This window comes from Schistocerca nitens, chromosome 10 (genome assembly GCF_023898315.1).
Source record: "Schistocerca nitens isolate TAMUIC-IGC-003100 chromosome 10, iqSchNite1.1, whole genome shotgun sequence".
Lineage (NCBI taxonomy): Eukaryota > Metazoa > Arthropoda > Insecta > Orthoptera > Acrididae > Schistocerca > Schistocerca nitens.
In genome coordinates this window covers 176125830-176146338 of record NC_064623.1, presented here as the reverse complement: position 1 = coordinate 176146338, position 20509 = coordinate 176125830, and the positions used below count along the sequence as shown (strand labels likewise).

The window sequence follows — 20509 nt, the reverse complement described above, 5'->3', positions numbered from 1 at the left end:
GTTTGTTTGTGTGTCTATCGACCTGCCAGCGCTTTCGTTCGGTAAGTCACATCATCTTTGTTTTTAGATATATTTTTCCCACGTGGAATTTTTCCCTCTATTATATTGATATCAGTAATTTGAACCCAACAATTACGTTTGTTATTGTCACTGTTGCATTTCGAAATCTTTTCTGTCGTCACATTTTCTCTTTCTGTTTTTGCCAGTAGTTTCACTTTGTATTCACCTTCTCCTTTTTACCGTAATCTGCTATACAATTTTATCCCACCTATATATACTCAATAATACGTAACCCACTTCCAAACCATAACCCAAAAAAAAAAGAGTTTTTTTGCCGCTTTCAACACTACCACCGCTATAAAATCCACCATTTCTAGTTCACAAACAGTTCCTTTCACCTTTTAAACAACCATTTCGGCTAGTTCTAATAACTTTCGCTTTATTTCCATTTCCGTTTTTCGCACATCACTGATAATTTTTACCCGCTTCCCACAGGTTTTAACGTCATTATTTCTTCGTCAGACAATTTGTAGCCTCATTTTCATAATCTGCCACCACAAAACCACTCCTTTTAATATATTACACGCAGTTTTTTCGAAATTTTCCCGAATTTCTCCGTCCTTTAACGTGTTTTGGCGGCAACACAACCACTTAACCTTTGTGCACATCGTTGTCTACCAACCCAAGTCCAACATAGCTCAGCTGTAACCAACACCTTCTCGCCTTTTTTCACACCAGATCTCCAGTTACTTTCCAGTTCACCTTTATCTCTCCCCATGTATTTTTTTTATTTTCATTTTCATTTCAGCCTCATTTTACACTTTCCACCTTCTAATACCATGTCACCCTCACAACACCCCCACAACGACCCCATTAAGTTTTATTTACATTCCCTCCACAAACATGCCTTCGCCCTAGCCAGATTACGCTCCCATATTCTATTTTCTCAGGCTTGTCTGACATTTGGCATTACCCCCAAAGGCCTCACACTTAAAGTTCCCATCTCTGGCTGCAACCCTTCTTTCCATCAGTCCCTATACCAGTTCCAAACTGAACAATCCATTGCCCTCACCCACCTAATCCTTCACCTACACATCAACTCAGCCAATGAACACACCCGTCAACTCCTATCCTTAATAAAAGTCCTTAATCTTTCCTCTCCCACATCCACACCGGCTGTTCAGAGCATCCTCCTACAGGCCAACCGTAAATTAGAACAGCATGCCACCCTCCACCTCAAAAACTATCCAATCTCCTGGTTTCCCACCTCCGGAAAGGCAACTCACTCACCCTTCACAACCTTTCCAGCAAACCTCAACCTCCTCTCATTGCACACCAACCCAGTCTCTCCCATCTACTCAATCTCCCACTTCCAGCTCCACTCCCTCCAAAACCTCAAAATTCCAATCAACACAACCTGGAACCACAACACCCTAATTCAGTAGTTAACCTTTCCTCCAAACCTCTCACCCAATCCGAAACCTCTGTCCTATCCAAAGGCCTCACCTTCAGCCCCACTCCCAGATTCAACCAAACAGCCCTCGTCACAGATTTACTGTCCTACACTCGTACTCTCTGCTGGAAATATCACATTGCCACGAAGAAAAATGATCCTAATCCTACTCCCAATGATCCAACTCCCCAAGACACCATCCAAATTGAACCCTGCCTGGAACAGTTCCGTCCTCCGTCACAGCGGGACCCACCTCCTCTTCCTCAAAATCACCCTCTCCAAACCTTCCAGGAATTTCTGACTTCCAGCCTTGCATCTCAATCCTTCTTAAAAAAACCTTAATCCTACTCCCAACATCACCACTGCTGAAGCCCAGGCTATCCGTGATCTGAAGGCTGACCGATCCATCGTCATTCTTCCGGCGGACAAGGGTTCCACGACCGTGGTACTTGATCATCGGGAGTATGTGGCTGAGAGACTGCGTCAGCTTTCAGACAACACCACATACAAAGTTTGCCAAGGTAACCCCATTCCCGATGTCCAGGCGGAGCTTCAAGGAATCCTCAGAACCTTAGGCCCCCTGCAAAACCTTTCACCTGACTCCATCAACCTCCTGACCCCACCGACACCCCGCACCCCTACCTTCTACCTTCTTCCTAAAATCCACAAACCCAATCATCCCGGCCGCCCCATTGTAGCTGGTTACCAAGCCCCCACAGAACGTATCTCTGCCTACGTAGATCAACACCTTCAACCCATTACATGCAGTCTCCCATCCTTCATCAAAGACACCAACCACTTTCTCGAACGCCTGGAATCCTTACCCAATCTGTTACCCCCGGAAACCATCCTTGTAACCATTGATGCCACTTCCTTATACACAAATATTCCGCACATCCAGGGCCTCGCTGCGATGGAGCATTTCCTTTCACACCAATCACCTGCCACCCTACCTAAAACCTCTTTCCTCATCACCTTAGCCAGCTTCATCCTGACCCACAACTTCTTCACTTTTGAAGGCCAGACATACCAACAATTAAAGGGAACAGCCATGGGTACCAGGATGGCCCCCTCGTATGCCAACCTATTCATGGGTCGCTTAGAGGAAGCCTTCTTGGTTACCCAGGCCTGCCAACCCAAAGTTTGGTACAGATTTATTGATGACATCTTCATGATCTGGACTCACAGTGAAGAAGAACTCCAGAATTTACTTTCCAACCTCAACTCCTTTGGTTCCATCAGATTCACCTGGTCCTACTCCAAATCCCATGCCACTTTCCTTGACGTTGACCTCCACCTGTCCAATGGCCAGCTTCACACGTCCGTCCACATCAAACCCACCAACAAGCAACAGTACCTCCATTATGACAACTGCCACCCATTCCACATCAAACGGTCCCTTCCCTACAGCCTAGGTCTTCATGGCAAATGAATCTGCTCCAGTCCGGAATCCCTGAACCATTACACCCACAACCTGACAACAGCTTTCGCATCTCGCAACTACCCTCCCGACCTGGTACAGAAGCAAATAACCAGAGCCACTTCCTCATCCCCTCTAACCCAGAATCCCCGACAGAAGAACCACAAAAGTGCCCCACTTGTGACAGGATACTTTCCGGGACTGGACCAGACTCTGAATGTGGCTCTCCAGCAGGGATACGACTTCATCAAATCCTGCCCTGAAATGAGATCCATCCTTCATGAAATCCTCCCCACTCCACCAAGAGTGTCTTTCTGCCGTCCACCTAACCTTCGTAACCTGTTAGTTCATCCCTATGAAATCCCCAAACCACCTTCCCTACCCTCTGGCTCCTATCCTTGTAACCGCCCCCGGTGTAAAACCTGTCCCATGCACCCTCCCACCACCACCTACTCCAGTCCTGTAACCCGGAAGGTGTACACGATCAAAGGCAGAGCCACATGTGAAAGCACCCACGTGATTTACCAACTGACCTGCCTACACTGTGATGCATTCTATGTGGGAATGACCAGCAACAAACTGTCCATTCGCATGAATGGACACAGGCAGACAGTGTTTGTTGGTAATGAGGATCACCCTGTGGCTAAACATGCCTTGGTGCACGGCCAGCACATCTTGGCACAGTGTTACACCGTCCGGGTTATCTGGATACTTCCCACCAACACCAACCTATCCGAACTCCGGAGATGGGAACTTGCTCTTCAATATATCCTCTCTTCCCGTTACCCACCAGGCCTCAATCTCCACTAATTTCAAGTTGCCGCCACTCATACCTCACCTGTCATTCAACATCATCTTTGCCTCTTCACTTCCGCCTCGACTGACATCTCTGCCCAAACTCTTTGTCTTTAAATATGTCTGCTTGTGAGATGTCTGCTTGTGTCCATATATGTGTGGATGGATGTGTGTGTGTGTGCGCGAGTGTATACCCGTCCTTTTTTCCACCTAAGGTAAGTCTTTCCGCTCCCGGGATTGGAATGACTCCTTACCCTCTTCCTTAAAACCTACATCCTTTCGTCTTTCCCTCTCCTTCCCTCTTTCCTGGTGAGGCAACAGTTTGTTGCGAAAGCTTGAATTTTGTGTGTGTGTTTGTGTTTGTTTGTGTGTCTATCGACCTGCCAGTGCTTTCGTTCGGTAAGTCTCATCATCTTAACAAAGATGATGTGACTTACCAAATGAAAGTGCTGGCAGGTCGACAGACACACAAACAAACACAAACACACACACAAAATTCAAGCTTTCGCAACAAACTGTTGCCTCACCAGGAAAGAGGGAAGGAGAGGGAAAGACGAAAGGATGTGGGTTTTACGGGAGAGGGTAAGGAGTCATTCCAATCCTGGGAGCAGAAAGACTTACCGTAGGGGGGAAAAAGGACGGGTATACACTCGCACACACACACATATCCATCCACACATATACAGACACAAGCAGACATATTTAAAGACAAAGGGTTTGGGCAGAGATGTCAGTCGAGGCAGAAGTGCAGAGGCAAAGATGTTGTTGAATGACAGGTGAGGTGTGAGTGGCGGCAACTTGAAATTAGGGGAGATTGAGGCCTGGTGGATAACGGGAAGAGAGGATATATTGAAGAGCAAGTTCCCATCTCCAGAGTTCGGATAGGTTGGTGTTAGTGGGAAGTATCCAGATAACTCGGACGGTGTAACACTGTGCCAAGATGTGCTGGCCGTGCACCAAGGCGTGTTTAGCCACAGGATGATCCTCATTACCAACAAACACTGTCTGCCTGTGTCCATTCATGCAAATGGACAGTTTGTTGCTGGTCATTCCCACATAGAATGTGTCACAGTGTAGGCAGGTCAGTTGGTAGATCACGTGGGTGCTTTCACACGTGGCTCTGCCTTTGATCGTGTACACCTTCCGGGTTACGGGACTGGAGTAGGTGGTGGTGGGAGGGTGCATGGGACAGGTTTTACACCGGGGGGCGGTTACAAGGATAGGAGCCAGAGGGTAGGGAAGGTGGTTTGGGGATTTCATAGGGATGAACTAACAGGTTACGAAGGTTAGGTGGACGGCGGAAAGACACTCTTGGTGGAGTGGGGAGGATTTCATGAAGGATGGATCTCATTTCAGGGCAGGATTTGATGAAGTCGTATCCCTGCTGGAGAGCCACATTCAGAATCTGATCCAGTCCCGGAAAGTATCCTGTCACAAGTGGGGCACTTTTGTGGTTCTTCTGTGGGAGGTTCCGGGTTTGAGAGGATGAGGAAGTGGCTCTGGTTATTTGTTTCTCTACCAGGTCGGGAGGGTAGTTGCGGGATGCGAAAGCTGTTGTCAGGTTGTTGGTGTAATGCTTCAGGGATTCCGGACTGGAACAGATTCGTTTGCCACGAAGACCTAGGCTGTAGGGAAGGGACCGTTTGATGTGGAATGGGTGGCAGCTGTCGTAATGGAGGTACTGTTGCTTGTTGGTGGATTTGATGTGGACGGACGTGTGAAGCTGGCCATTGGACAGGTGGAGGTCAACATCAAGGAAAGTGGCATGGGATTTGGAGTAGGACCAGGTGAATCTGATGGAACCAAAGGAGTTGAGGTTGGAGAGGAAATTCTGGAGTTCTTCTTCACTGTGAGTCCAGATCATGAAGATGTCATCAATAAATCTGTACCAAACTTTGGGTTGGCAGGCCTGGGTAACCAAGAAGGCTTCCTCTAAGCGACCCATGAATAGGTTGGCGTACGAAGGGGCCATCCTGGTACCCATGGCTGTTCCCTTTAATTGTTGGTATGTCTGGCCTTCAAAAGTGAAGAAGTTGTGGGTCAGGATGAAGCTGGCTAAGGTAATGAGGAAAGAGGTTTTAGGTAGGGTGGCAGGCGATCGGCGTGAAAGGAAGTGCTCCATCGCAAATATAAAAACAAAGATGATGTGACTTACCAAATGAAAGTGCTGGCAGGTCGACAGACACACAAACAAACACAAACATACCAACAAACACAAACATACACACAAAATATACATATACATATATTAATTTTGTGTGTATGTTTGTGTTTGTTTGTGTGTCTGTCGACCTGCCAGCACTTTCATTTGGTAAGTCACATCATCTTTGTTTTTAGATATATTTTTCCTACGTGGAATGTTTCCCTATATATATATATATATTTTTCCTACGTGGAATGTTTCCCTATATATATATATATATATATATATATATATATATATATATATGTCTGCTTGTGTCTGTATATGTGTGTGGATGGATATGTGTGTGTGTGCGCGAGTGTATACCCGTCCTTTTTTCCCCCTAAGGCAAGTCTTTCCGCTCCCGGGATTGGAATGACTCCTTACCCTCTCCCTTAAAACCCACATCCTTTCGTCTTTCCCTCTCCTTCCCTCTTTCCTGATGAGGCAACAGTTTGTTGCGAAAGCTTGAATTTTGTGTGTATGTTTGTGTTTGTTTGTGTGTCTGTCGACCTGCCAGCACTTTCATTTGGTAAGTCACATCATCTTATATCAAAGATGATGTGACTTACCAAATGAAAGTGCTGGCAGGTCGACAGACACACAAACAAACACAAACATATAACAAAGATGATGTGACTTGAAACTTCCTGGCAGATTAAAACTGTGTGCCCGACCGAGACTCGAACTCGGGACCGAGTTTGAGTCTCGGTCGGGCACACAGTTTTAATCTGCCAGTAAGTTTCATATCAGCGCACACTCCGCTGCAGAGTGAAAATCTCATTCTGGAATGATGTGACTTACCATACGAAAGCGCTGGCAGGTTGGACATGTTTTACACCGGAAAGTGGGTAGGTGATATTATAGGGTTGATAGCACATGGATGCAGGATATTTCCTGGTTTGTGTAAGTAAATAAATGTTTCAGCATTTAAAATCATGTTTTATGTTAACTGTTTACTTATTTTTGTCTAAGCGTTGGGAAGTAAAAGAGAAAACACCTTACAATGGGCCATGAAACAAACCATGGTGGATTTAGTCAGATCGAATGAGGAACAACACACCAGGAAGCAGTGGACAGCTCCCATGTCAAATTGATTAGATAAGGATGTTGGTTGATGAGTCAAGGGGACTGAAAGGAGAGTGATGAGGCTATTTGTGGTGGAGGAAATGGCATATTTGACCATGTAACACTATTTGGTTTCACTGTTAAACTGTAATGATGTTGATGTACTCACTGTTTGGCACTCCTATTGACTGATAAAATACATTGAAAACAAGGGTTGTGACGGAACTGTTGGGAGACCTTCCCATGTCAGAAACTTTAAAGGAAGAGAGAAAAAAGAGCACTTTTCACTGTCACCTCTTTTCACTTTGGGACACACGTATCCCTGTTTATGCTTGAGAGGTGTGGGAGGGTGTTGGCAGCGGTAGCGATGGCTTGGGAGGTTGTGAGGGTAGAGGCGGTCACGTCACGTGGCGGCAGACAGGGCGTCCCTGTAGTTCGGCGGTCAGCGGGATCTCCAGGAGACTGTGGAGGGTCTCACAGTATTTGGTGTGTAGTTTTGCCTTCTTGTATTCTTCCCCCACAAGTCCATAATGAACTGCACACTGTCTGATCATTTTTAATGACTGCATGTGCAGTCACGGTGAGTATCCACATCGTGGCCATGCGTTTCAGTCTTGGGGACGGTTTTTCATCAGGGAGGGCGAGTGCCGTGATTTGACTGTTGCTTGGGTCGCTCCTGTTTATGTGGGCTATCATTCTTTTGCTTGTCACCCACATATTGCCCTGCATAGGAATTGGTGGTCTGTGGTATCTTTTTCATTATAAATTTCACAGTTGGGCAATTCTTTTATATGGATTCAGGCCAGCCTCTCATTAGTCAGTACGGTGTTGTGCACTACCTTGTACCACGTAGATCTGGCGTTCTCCTGTACTGCTCATTTTGAGATGTTTTTCCAGACGACTGGCCATTCGTGGTCTGGAAAAATTGTCTCAATCCTTGTTTTGCACATTTGTCCTCTTAGTGCGTCATAGATGTGTTTCCCATCCTTAGTTGTGGGTTTGCCACGGTGGGGAGTGCATAGCTCTTGCCGAGTATCAGTTGCCTGATGTGTCGCATCTTGAAAGGGATGTGCCTGGTGTCTGCTGGCGCTTCCTCTGATCGTGGCCTGTAGGTATTTATTAGGCAGGTTGTGATGCTGTCTCCATTCTTGTTCTCCATTTGGAGCAACAACGCTGCACACTTTGTCTTTACATCTTCCAAACACAGCCCTCCGCCCTCCTTACTCAGTGACCACATCACCTGTGATACTTTGAATATATGCCACCTCCACAGCAGGGAGCAGGGAGCCCCTAGTATCGCTCGTGCAGTCTATGTTGATGCACACAGTATCTGTGCCACGTACCAGGCTTTCGACAGGACCATTGTGTTACCAGGCTTTCGACAGGATCATTGTGTTGATGAGTTTGACTCTTTGTCCCAATGTTAGATTTCTGTTCGAGTCAGTCCTGGCGAGCCCTCGTATTGTAGGTAGGGTTGTTCGCCAGTTTTGTGCAGACATCTTTGGTGGGCAATTCTGTACTTGTATGCCTAGCGTTTTACGAGTATCGGTTATTCGATACCACTGCCTGTTGGTTGTCAGACTCCCACTGCCAATTGGGAGCAGCACAGTTTTCCTGGAATTCAATCTTGCTCCCGATGCTTTCTATTTTCGTCTATGTCCTGCATGTTTTTGACAAAAATTCCCACATCGTTGGCATAGGCCATGCATGTGACCTGCTGTGCTCCGATTTGGTATCCATTTAGGCTGGCAGCCAGTTTCCATTGCATTGGGTCAAGTGCTGCCGCGAAAAGCACCATGGACAATGGGCAGCCTTGTCTTACAGACTTCCCTAGTTTGATTCTTTTTGTTGTCCATCCATTCATGGTTATTACTGATGTGGCATTCATTAGAAAGTTTCTTATAATAAGGGTAAATTTTTGTCCAAATCCGAGTTTGGCCGGTATTACACTATCAAATTTCTTTGTCCAATATCTTTGTCAAAGATATTTGATAGTGTAATAGGGATCTTTGACAAATGTCGTCCAATATTTGATCAAATCTAGGCCGAGGCCGTATATTTGATCAAAGAAATCGCTTGTCTTCTGTTCACTGCAATGCGATATGTTACCACGCGGAGCGCTAGCATCGCTGCAGTGTTCTGTCGTCTGTAGTGTTTTTATAACCATTGCCGGTAAATACAATTGGTGTGTGCCGACAACTACAGAATTAATAGAGATGTCTGAAGCTAATGAGGCGCTTCACAACGTGAGGCACCCTGAATACAAAAATAGATTAAGAAGATTGGAGACCTAACCTAACATAACCCTCTCCTGTAGCAAGGAATCGGAGTGTTATAGTGAGCCTGTCTTCTGAAGATGTAGCAGTTCTTAAGTGAAAATTGTGCTTTGTGATATGAGGATACACTTCATTGAGCACATACAGAAATATATGCTCATCCATTCTTAAGTAATTGATGTACGACTTGACGTCTTCCACTGTAAGCTCACGTAACAAGTTTTGTTGAACTCTTTTATCGTGTCGTCGTAAAACCCACGGCTTCACCCAGATTACATTAGTTTTTCGTTCCATAGATCCGTGCTGAGGAGATCCTCGTGGATGTGGAAGATGTCGATTTTTTTTAAGCTGAAATAAAAATACTAATAGTATGAATAAATACATCATTTGTTTCTATTAAAAATTTCGCCAATGCAGTAGAAGGAGTTGGCCAGTAGTAAGTCTTTCAGGCTCCTTTTAAACTGATAAACTGACCTTTATTTCTAACTAAATTTTTTATGTTTCCTGGCAAATTATTGAAGATGAGTGTTCCTGAGTAGTGGACCCCTTTTTGAACTAAAGTAAGTGCTTTTAAGTCCTTGTGCAGATCATTTTTGTTCCTGGTATTGTATGTATGAACTGAGTTGTTTGTTGGAAAAAGAGATATATTATTTACGACAAATTTTATTAAGAAGTAAATATACTGAGAGGCAGTAGTTAGTATACCCAGTTCTTTGAAGAGGTTTCTGCAGGAGTTCCGTGAATTTACTCCACAAATAATACGTATTACACGCTTTTGGACCTTGAAAACTTTTGTTTGACTTCAAGATTTACCCCAAAATATTATCCCATATGACATTATGGAATGAAAGTATGCAAGCTTTTTCATTTTTATGTTGCCTATGTCTGCTAACACTCGAATTGCAAATACAGATTTGTTAAGGCGTTTCTGCAGTTCTGTGGTGTGCTCCTCCCAACTGAATTTATTATCAAGTTGTAATCCCAGGACTTTTAAGACTGTCAACCTCGTATGTATGGTTCCATTTTTTTCCCCCACTTCTTTTCCGCATGTGCACACAATGCAATTGGAGTACGTAGAACTGCTGCGGTTAATAACAAGTTGTTGTCAGCCATCTTGAACTTTGACGAAAAATTTGATGACAGTGTAATACCCCTTGTAGCGCTACGTCAAAGATCTTTGTCAAATATATTGGACGGAATATTGGATCACATCTTTGATCAAATCTTTGACAAAGAAATTTGATAGTGTAATACCGGCCTTTCGTCAACATTTGCAGGAGGTATCAGTGGCTGATGCAGTCGAAAGCATTGTGAAAGTTAACAGAGATTATTACTGCAGTCGTTCTGTTGGTGGTGGCGTGCACAATCATGTCTTTGTATGCGTATGCGCAGGCGGCATCAAATATGCTTCTGCTGAGCACTGCTCACGTTTGCCATTGACTAATCATCTTTGTTAATGCTGTCTTGATATTATTTGCAAGGCATTTCACGGTAATCTTGTAGTCTGCATTCAACAGTGTATGGGCCTGAACTCCTTGATGGGTCTGAACTCCTTGATGTGTTTCGCTGCCTGATTTTTTGAGAGGATTACTTCTCCTTCGAGAAAGGAGGCTGGTACTGCTGTCCCATTTAAGATTTCATTCACCATTTCTGTGACGTATCCGCCTATTAGGTCCCAGAGATGCCCATTGTTACAAAATGAGCCACTATGGAAGTATTAAAATATTCGCCCCTTACATTCAAAGCCTAATGCTCTACTGACTGAACTATCTGGGCTCATACTTTTATCTCCATTTAATAGGTTTCACCATACACTTGAGAATGTCTACACAGCTGAAACTGTGCAGTTCTGAAAAAGATAAAATAAAACGCCATTTTTATTATCCAAGCAAAAAACGTGTGGAGCAGAATTGTGAATTGAATCACAAAACAGCTACTTTGTACAACTATAAATTCTTTTTATACCTGTAACTATCATTATTGCATTATTATTATCATCATCATCATCAGTATCATCATCATTACTATTAGTGGCAGCAGCAGCAGCAGTAGTAGTACAATTACTGCCAGTACTAACTGACTAGTTCATAGCCAGTATTGGTAACTCACTTGTCACTATAGTTACTCTAATCATTTTAATACTATTTGTTGTATTAATGTTGCTATTTCTTAGGTAAATGTGATGTAAAAAAGGTACCATTTGTGTGAAAGCCTGGCCCAAAATGAAAGGGGGCCTGATGGTCCCAGTCACATCTGGTTAAATAAATGAATAAATGATTTATTTATGTCATAACTTACATAACACAGGTACAGGAAGCACATCAAAAAAATTGTACTAAAACTATGACGTAGACATTCAACAACTGATGCTAATAACAAAAACTAAAGCTGAAAGCTATATGTAAGTGTCTTAATTGTGCCTGTCTGCAACTTGATGTGTCTTCTTTATGGTAAGTAGCAATCTGTCTTTCTTTACATTGTTAATAATTAAGTTTTGTTACATACAGCCAGACCGAAAGTCAAAATCGCTCAGTACTGAGGAAGGTCAAGACAGGACAGGTAACATGTGGTCCCATGCTACCTAGTTGAAAGATGTCAAGGAGACACCAAAGGTAAGGCACAGCCACTGGCCATAATACGTAGAAAAAGTTACGACTCCTGTCAGAATTACCAGCAATGTGAACGAGAAGTGATCGTCTTGTGTACCTGACACAAGCTGCTGGGCTAGTATGACAATGAGGAATGAAATCTGATCACACTCATTTTCCTCAAAGCATCCACACAAAGATACACCCACCCTGAGGCTCTACACAGACTCAGATAACGTGTTACTCCTCTAGTGAGTGGGTGGTGTTGTCATCGTCAGGCACAATACTGCCAGTGCACTTACTCTGCTGCTGCATCAAGAGAAGCCACAACTGCCGCCGCCACATAGACCATCCATGTTCTCCGTATGTCATTGCACTCTTTCCGTGATTACTTGTCTTGCAGCAAATGAGTCCCTTTACTGACTCGAGGGACGTTATGAGGCGTGCAATCCTGCTCAGTCCTGAACAATATGTATGTCCTCACACATTTAATATGAGTGACGCAGTTGATTTCCTGCATGGTGCTGAGTGTGGCCATCTTGAACCTACTAACTTCATACTCGTATTACAGCTGTGGTTTACTGACTAACCAGTAAACCCCCAATTCTTTAAAGAATCTAACTCCCATGTAAAAAACAGCTTCAAACATCTGATTACTTTACAACTGAGGTACTGTGTTAAATGTCTTTCTTTAAGGATGAAAACGTGAAAAAGTTTAGGAAAAGTCTGAAATTATGCCAAAAGTTGCTTCGAACTCATTAAGTGCTCTCATTAAGAAACACTAGACTAACACAAACTGGGTAATTTTGGAACCATTTTAAGCAAAAGCTAGTTTTTCACACATCTAAATGTTTATGGCATCATATTTCCTTAACTGTGTTTTGTACAATTACACAATTTTGCAGGTACATTCAGTGATATACCCCCCATGAACCATGGACCTTGCCGTTGGTGGGGAGGCTTGCGTGCCTCAGCGATACAGATAGCCGTACCGTAGGTGCAACCACAAAGGAGGGGTATCTGTTAAGAGGCTAGACAAACGTGTAGTTCCTGGAGAGGGGCAGCAGCCTTTTCAGTAGTTGCAGGGGCAACAGTCTGGATGATTGACTGATCTGACCTTATAACACAAACCAAAACAGCCTTGCTGTGCTGGTACTGCAAACGGTGGAAAGCAAGGGGAAACTACAGCCATTAATTTTCGAGAGGGCATGTAGCTTTACTGTATGATTAAATGATGATGGCGTCCTCTTGGGTAAAATATTCTGGAGGCAAAATAGTCCCCCATTCAGATCTCCAGGCAGGGACTACTCAAGAGGACGTCGTTATCAGGAGAAAGAAAACTGGCATTCTACGGATCGGAGCGTGGAATGTCAGATCCCTTAATGGGGCAGGTAGGTTAGAAAATTTAAAAAGGGAAATGGATAGGTTAAAGTTAGATCTAGTGGGAATTAGTGAAGTTCGGTGGCAGGAGGAACAAGACTTTTGGTCAGGTGAATACAGGATTATAAATACAAAATCAAATAGGGGTAATGCAGGAGTAGGTTTAATAATGAATAAAAAAAAATAGGAGTATGGGTAAGCTACTACAAACAGCATACTGAACATTATTGTGGCCAAGGTAGACACGAAGCCCACGCCTACTACAGTAGTACAAGTTTATATGCCAACTAGCTCTGCAAATGATGAAGAAATTGATGAAAAGTATGATGAGATAAAAGAAATTATTCAGGTAGTGAAGGGAGACGAAAATTTAATAGTCATGGGTGACTGGAATTCGACAGTAGGAAAAGGAAGAGAAGGAAACGAGTAGGTGAATATGCATTGGGGCTAAGAAATGAAAGAGGAAGCCGCCTGGTAGAGATTTGCACAGAGCATAACTTAATCATAGCTAACACTTGGTTCAAGAATCATTAAAGAAGGTTGTATACAAGGAAGAACCCTGGAGATACTAGAAGGTTTCATATAGATTATATAATGGTAAGACAGAGATTGAGGAACCAGGTTTTAAATTGTAAGACATTTCCAGGGGCAGATGTGGACTCTGACCACAATCTATTGGTTATGAGCTGTAGATTAAAACTGAAGAAACTACAAAAAGTTGGGAATTTAAGGGACCTGGATAAACTGAAAGAACCATAGATTGTACAGAGTTTCAGGGAGAGCATAAGGGAACAACTGACAGGAATGGGGGAAAGAAATACAGTAGAAGAAGAATGGGTAGCTTTGAGGGATGAAATAGTGAAGGCAGCAGAGGATCAAGTAGGTAAACAGACGAGGGCTAGTAGAAATCCATGGGTAACAGAAGAGATATTTAATTTAATTGATGAAAGGAGATAATATAAAAATGCAGTAAATGAAGCAGGCAAAATGGAATACAAACATCTCAAAAATGAGATCAACAGGAAGTGCAAAACGGCTAAGCAGGGATGGCTAGAGGACAAATGTAAGGAAGTATAGACACATATCACTAGGGTTAAGTTAGATACTGCCTACAGGAAAATTAAGAGACCTTTGGAGAAAAGAGAACCACATGCATGAAAATCAACAGCTCAGATGGAAACCCAGTTCTAAGCAAAATAAGGGAAAGTTGAAAGTTGGAAGGAATTTATAGAGGGTCTATACAAGGATGATGTTCTTGAGCACAATATTATAGAAATGGAAGAGAATGTAGATGAAGATGAAATAGAAGATATGATACTATGTGAAGAATCTGACAGAGCACTGAAAGACCTAACCCGAAACAAGGCCCCGGGAGTAGACAAGATTTCACTAGAACTACTGACAGCCTTGGGAGAGCCAGGCCTAACAAAACTCTATCATCTAGTGAGCAAGATGTATGAGACAGGCAAAATACCCTCAGACTTCAAGAAGAATATAATAATTCCAATCCAAAGAAAGCAGGTGTTGACACATGTGAAAATTACCGAACTATCAGTTTAATAAGCCACGGCTGCAAAATACTAACACGAATTCTTTACAGACAAATGGAAAAACTGGTAGAAGCCGACCTCAAGGAAGATCAGTTTGGATTCTGTAGAAATGTTGGAACACGTGAGGCAATACTGACCCTACGACTTATCTTAGAAAATAGATTAAGGAAAGGCAAACCTACGTTTCTAGCATTTGTAGACTTAGAGAAAGCTTTTGACAATGTTGACTAGAATACTCTTTTTCAAATTCTGAAGGTGGCAGGGGTAAAATACAGGGAGCGAAAGGCTATTTACAATTTGTACAGAAACCAGATGGCAGTTATAAGAGTCGAGGGGCATGAAAGGGAAGCAGTGGTTGGGAAGGGAGTGAGACAGGGTTGTAGCCTATCCCCGATGTTATTCAATCTGCATATTGAGCAAGCAGCAAAGGACCTGGAAGAGCAGCTCAACGGAATGGACAGTGTCTTGAAAGGAGGATATAAGATGAACATCAACAAAACCCCAAAACGAGGATAATGGAATGTAGTCGAATTAAATTGGGTGATGCTGTGGGAATTAGATTAGGAAATGAGACACTTAAAGTAGTAAAAGAGTTTTGCTATTTGGGGAGCAAAATAACCGATGATGGTCGAAGTAGAGAGGATATAAAACGTAGACAGGCAATGGCAAGGAAAGTGTTTCTGAAGAATAGAAATTTGTTAACATCGAGTGTAGATTTAGATGTCAGTATTTCTGAAAGTATTTGTATGGAGTGTAGCCTTGTATGGAAGTGAAATGTGGACGATAAATAGTTTGGACAAGAAGAGAATAGAAGCTTTCGAAATGTAGTGCTACAGAAGAATGCTGAAGATTAGATGGGTAGATCACATAACTAATGAGGAGATACTGAATAGAATTAGAGAAGAGAAATTTGTGGCACAACTTAACTAGAAGAATGGATCAGTTGGTAGGGCATATTCTGAGGCATCAAGGGACCACCAATTTAGTATTGGAGGGCAGTGTGGAGGGTAAAAATCGTAGAGGGAGACCAATACACTAAACAGATTCAGAAGGATGTAGGTTGCAGTAGGTACTGAGAGATGAAGAAGCTTGCACAGGATAGAGTAGCATGGAGTGTATTTGCACGTAATCAGTTATGCTGCCTCAAGACAAACAACTTTTCTAACTAATACTTGTCTCTTTGTATAAACTTTTAACAGAAGATTATATGTCTTAATGATACATTTTAAATTTTTAAACTGGACCAATAATTATGAGAAAATTGAATTTTCATTGTTCATTGCCCATACATTGCAACTGGTACTGGATCCGGATTCTGGGGTAGCACTTTAGTAACATAGATGTAAAGCAGCAATATTGCTGAACAATAAGCCACAGTCTTAGTGAGGTGCAATCCTCCCGCTGCCTAATTCTTTCTCTTTTTTACACTTGGCTGAACATGATCTTCTCACAAATAGATCAAATTCAAATGTGATTTTTAATAAGAAACCAGCTGTGAAGTTGTTCGTTAAATACAAAATGTAGATTACATTACTGCTAAGTACTTTCTGTGGATGCAGTGCAATACTAATCATTTGTATATCTGAACCTATGGTGAACTTCGTGTCAATTTCTTGCTTTTTGTATGCTGTCATCATGGTTTTGAAATTTTAATAGCCAAGAATAACTGAATGAAGACTTTTAAAACTAGTTATATTTTGATAATTTTCACACAATAAATTTAATTAAAAACCCACTGACAATAGCACGTAATGTGGTAAGAAACACATGATCACAGGAAAAATAAAGTTGTTATCTCACCCACTAGGTGCAATTTTGATGTTGCGTGGAAATACCTTATCCTAAACTTAAAAAGTACATCAGATAGAATGAAACTGTAGTGATAAATGAAAATTTGTGCCACACTGGCAAATCCACATTATCTGCTTTTTGCTAGCAGTCTTCTTAACCATTAGGCAATCCAAGTGTGCCTCCTAACCTAACTCAAAGTTTCACTGTCACTGGCATTTTCATCTAGTTTCCAAACACTGCGAACAAATGTTCTTCCAAGGGATATGTGGGAATAGCACTAGTGGAGAAACTGATTCAGTAGACTGGATTGATGAGGTTAAGGGAACAGTCTACCAGGTCTACAGAGTGTCAAGTCAGTAAAGTTGCTCCAAAATACATGAGGTCAGCCAAAAACAAGCATTAGTACTATAGTCTGCAATTGAAGAAGTAAAGGGAAAGGATAAAGCCAGCTAGAAAGGAAGGGAATGTACCAGAAAGTGAGGGAAATATACCAGCCACAAACAGATGAAGGCCTTCTGGAACATGCCAAATAGTGACAGGCACACCACCTGCACTCAACTCATCGGCCCTCGACTATTACAAAATAGTGGCAAGACAGTCAGATCATTATAATTATAGGAGTAAATAAAGAAACAGCTTCAGATTAAAACAATGATGTATGTAGAAGGATAAATAAATTAAAAAGTGGGGTCAGGCCAACACACCCACCACAGGCAGACAGAGGCCCACCTGGGCCAAAACTGCAGTGTCAAGAGATCAGTCACCCCACCCAAGCACACTGCTTGGACATCATCAGCTAAAAATTGGTAGTAATTAGTAAGGTAGCTTCAGTGTTTCCCCCATCACAGTGGAAGTAGGACATACCCAAAATTCTTACGTCAGACAGATATACCTTCTTTTTCCGGGTACTGTCGCCAGTGCCGCGGTGTTTGTGCTTCCTGCTGCGGTTCCGCACGCTACTGCCGTGAGCCTGCCGTGACGACGGCAGGGCATCCCCACCCCCCGGGATCAGGTCTGCCGGTGGCCACAGCGCACTCTCCACCACTACCCACAGTGGGGCAGGGTCCGACGCCTGGCGCGAGAGGTGGTATGCGACAGCCACCAGCAGGCCGCAGAAGATGGAGAACAGCATGTGGCGTGCACCCGCCTCCTCTGTCAGGGCGCCGTACGCGAAGCCGGCAGGCACCGCCACGCCGACAACCGAGCGCAGCACGCAGTACGCGGCCGCACCGAGGCTGGTACATGCGTTTCCACCAAACACGTGCATGTCCAGCTGCTCCAGCAGATACATGGCAAATGTCGTCACCTGCAATATGTGGCACAGCTTTAGACAACTTTCCTATGACCACTGACACAAATATTTATTCCTTAGGACACAACACCCCCCCCCCCTCCTCCCAACTAGTTCTCTGGGACAAATGAGAACTGGATTATAACCAGGTATTTCTGTTTCACACTGTAATGTGTTTCGAGGTATGACCTCGATGTCAGACAACACGTGGCAATATAAAAATATTTAACGCAAACAAACTGTAATGTAACTACAAATATAACATAGTATTGTAATACCCGATACACAAAACTAATACACAACTTAATACAGGTTTACTTAATATTTTTAATTTATCTCTTCAGTCTTTGCATTGTGTTATGGTTTTGCCAAAAAATTCTGCTGATAATACAGACATCACAAGCAGTCCATTGTTTACATGAAGTAAATACTAAATTCAACATAATTTGTAACATTAATATAAAAGACAAAATTAATTTCATATTCCAATCCATGTTAAATAACTGACATCACTTGTGCAACTGTTAAAAACCGTGCTATATACTAAATAATATACAATATATGAGAAAATGAGAGCAATGTAACATATTTAAAATTTGGTAATACTCATGCTGTTTTGCCACAAAAAAATTAATGGTAAAAATAAGGTATATAATAACTAATGCAGCAGCAGCATTACTGTAAAAGAGCTAAACCAATTCTATTCACACACACACACACACACACACACACAAAACCAACCCTACAGGCACCCAAATGCACACTCCCATGGCCACTGCAAGACAAATTATTGATATTTAATCACTGAAATCAGTTACCTGAGCTGATTGAGGTGGGAAGCGAGTAGGGAAGGGTGCAAGAAGGGGGTAGCAGGAAAGAGGATGGTCTTTGGACAGATGGCTCTGCAGCTGCACAACAAGATGAAAAGAGTACAGAGGGTACAGCAAAAAGTAATGTAGGCAGAGGGAGAGGGGGTAAGCTGAAGGGAAAGAGGGGAAGGGGGAAAAGGAGAGAAAGGATGGGTGGAGAGAGAGATAGAAGGGATGTTGAGAAGGGGTAGAGGTAGGTGAGTTGGGGGGAGGGGAGATGGGAGAGGGAGAGAATGCCTGCATGGAGGGAGGGGGCAGGAGTGGTGGGAGAAGGCAGTGTACAATCTCGGCAGAGACGGAGTGGTGTGGACAGAAGAGAGAAGGTAAAAGGAATGGTGGGGGAGTGGAAACAGGTTAGTGGAGGTTTAGGCCAGGGGGATTGCGAGAGCACTGGGTGTGTTGGACAGACAATTCCCATTTGCGCAGCTCAGTGCTGGTCAATTGCTGGTTAACAGTTTTGTTGGTGTCAGAAGAGCATTTGGCATGGAAAATCTGTTTACAGATCAGCTGGATAGGATACTGTCTGCCGGTAAAACTCTGGTAAGGTTATCACTATATTTCAACAACTTCTACTTTTCACTGCAGATGCTGCATCCACAAATAGCCAAGCTGTAAGGCAGTCTACCCTTCTCTCTTCCTTCCCCTTCTCACTCTTCATCTGCACCTTTCCTTCCCTCCACTGCTATCCTTTTTCCCCTTCAGTTTACCCCCCTCGCTCTCCTTACAACTCTTTTAGCTGTACCCTCCATGCTATTTTCGTTTTGCTGTGCGACCACGGGTTTATCTGTCCAGAGCCCTGCCCCGTTCGTGCTACCCCTCTTGCATCCTTCCCCGCCCCTTGCTTCTTCCATCAGTTCATGCTACTGCTTTCAATAACTGAGTATCAATAATCAGTCTTGCCTTTGCCACAGTAGTGTGCATTTGGGTGTATGTGTATGTCTACATCTACATCCATACTCTGCAAGCCACCTGAAGGTGTGTGGTGGAGGGACCTTGAGTACCTCTATCAATTCTCCCTTCTATTCCAGTATCGTATTGTTCGTGGAAAGAAGGACTGTCGGTATGCTTCTGTGTGGGCTCTAATCTCTCTGATTTTATCCTCATGGTCTCTTCGCGAGATATACGTAGGAGGGAGCAATATACTGCTTGACTCCTCGGTGCAGGCATGTTCTCGAAACTTCAACAAAAGCCCGTACCGAGCTACTGAGCGTCTCTCTTGCAGTCTTCCACTGGAGATTATCTATCATCTCCGTAACGCTTTCGCGATTACTAAATGATCCTGTAACGAAGCGCGCTGCTCTCCGTTGGATCTTCTCTATCTCTTCTATCAACCCTATCTGGTACGGATCCCACACTGCTGAGCAGTATTCAAGCAGTGGGCGAACAAGCTTACTGTAACCTACTCCCTTTGTTTTTGGATTGCATTTCCTTAGGATTCTTCCAATGAATCTCAGTCTGGCATCTGCTTTACCAACGATCAACTTTATATGATCATTCAATTTTAAATCACTCATAATGCGTACTCCCAGATAATTTATGGAATTAACTGCTTCCAGTTGCTGACCTGCTATTTTGTAGCTAAATGATAAGGGATCTATCTTTCTATGTATTCGCAGCACATTACACTTGTCTACATTGAGATTCAATTGCCATTCCCTGCACCATGCGTCAATTCACTGCAGATCCTCCTGCATTTCAGTACAATTTTCCATTGTTACAAACTCTCGATATACCACAGCATCATCCGCAAAAAGCCTCAGTGATCTTCCGATGTCATCCACAAGGTCATTTATGTATATTGTGAATAGCAACGATCCTACGACACTCCCCTGCGGCACACCTGAAA

At 43.2% G+C, this 20509-nt stretch overlaps 1 protein-coding gene across 1 annotated transcript in view; it reads right to left on the bottom strand.

The window, feature by feature from the left end:
- LOC126209973 (pecanex-like protein 1) overlaps nucleotides 1-20509 on the bottom strand; it is a 299631-nt gene that overhangs the window by 100059 nt on the left and 179063 nt on the right. Inside the window, exon 21 of the mRNA XM_049939084.1 lies at nucleotides 17396-17809. Coding sequence (XP_049795041.1) covers nucleotides 17396-17809 — 414 coding nt within the window. The remainder of the gene's footprint in view (nucleotides 1-17395; nucleotides 17810-20509) is intronic.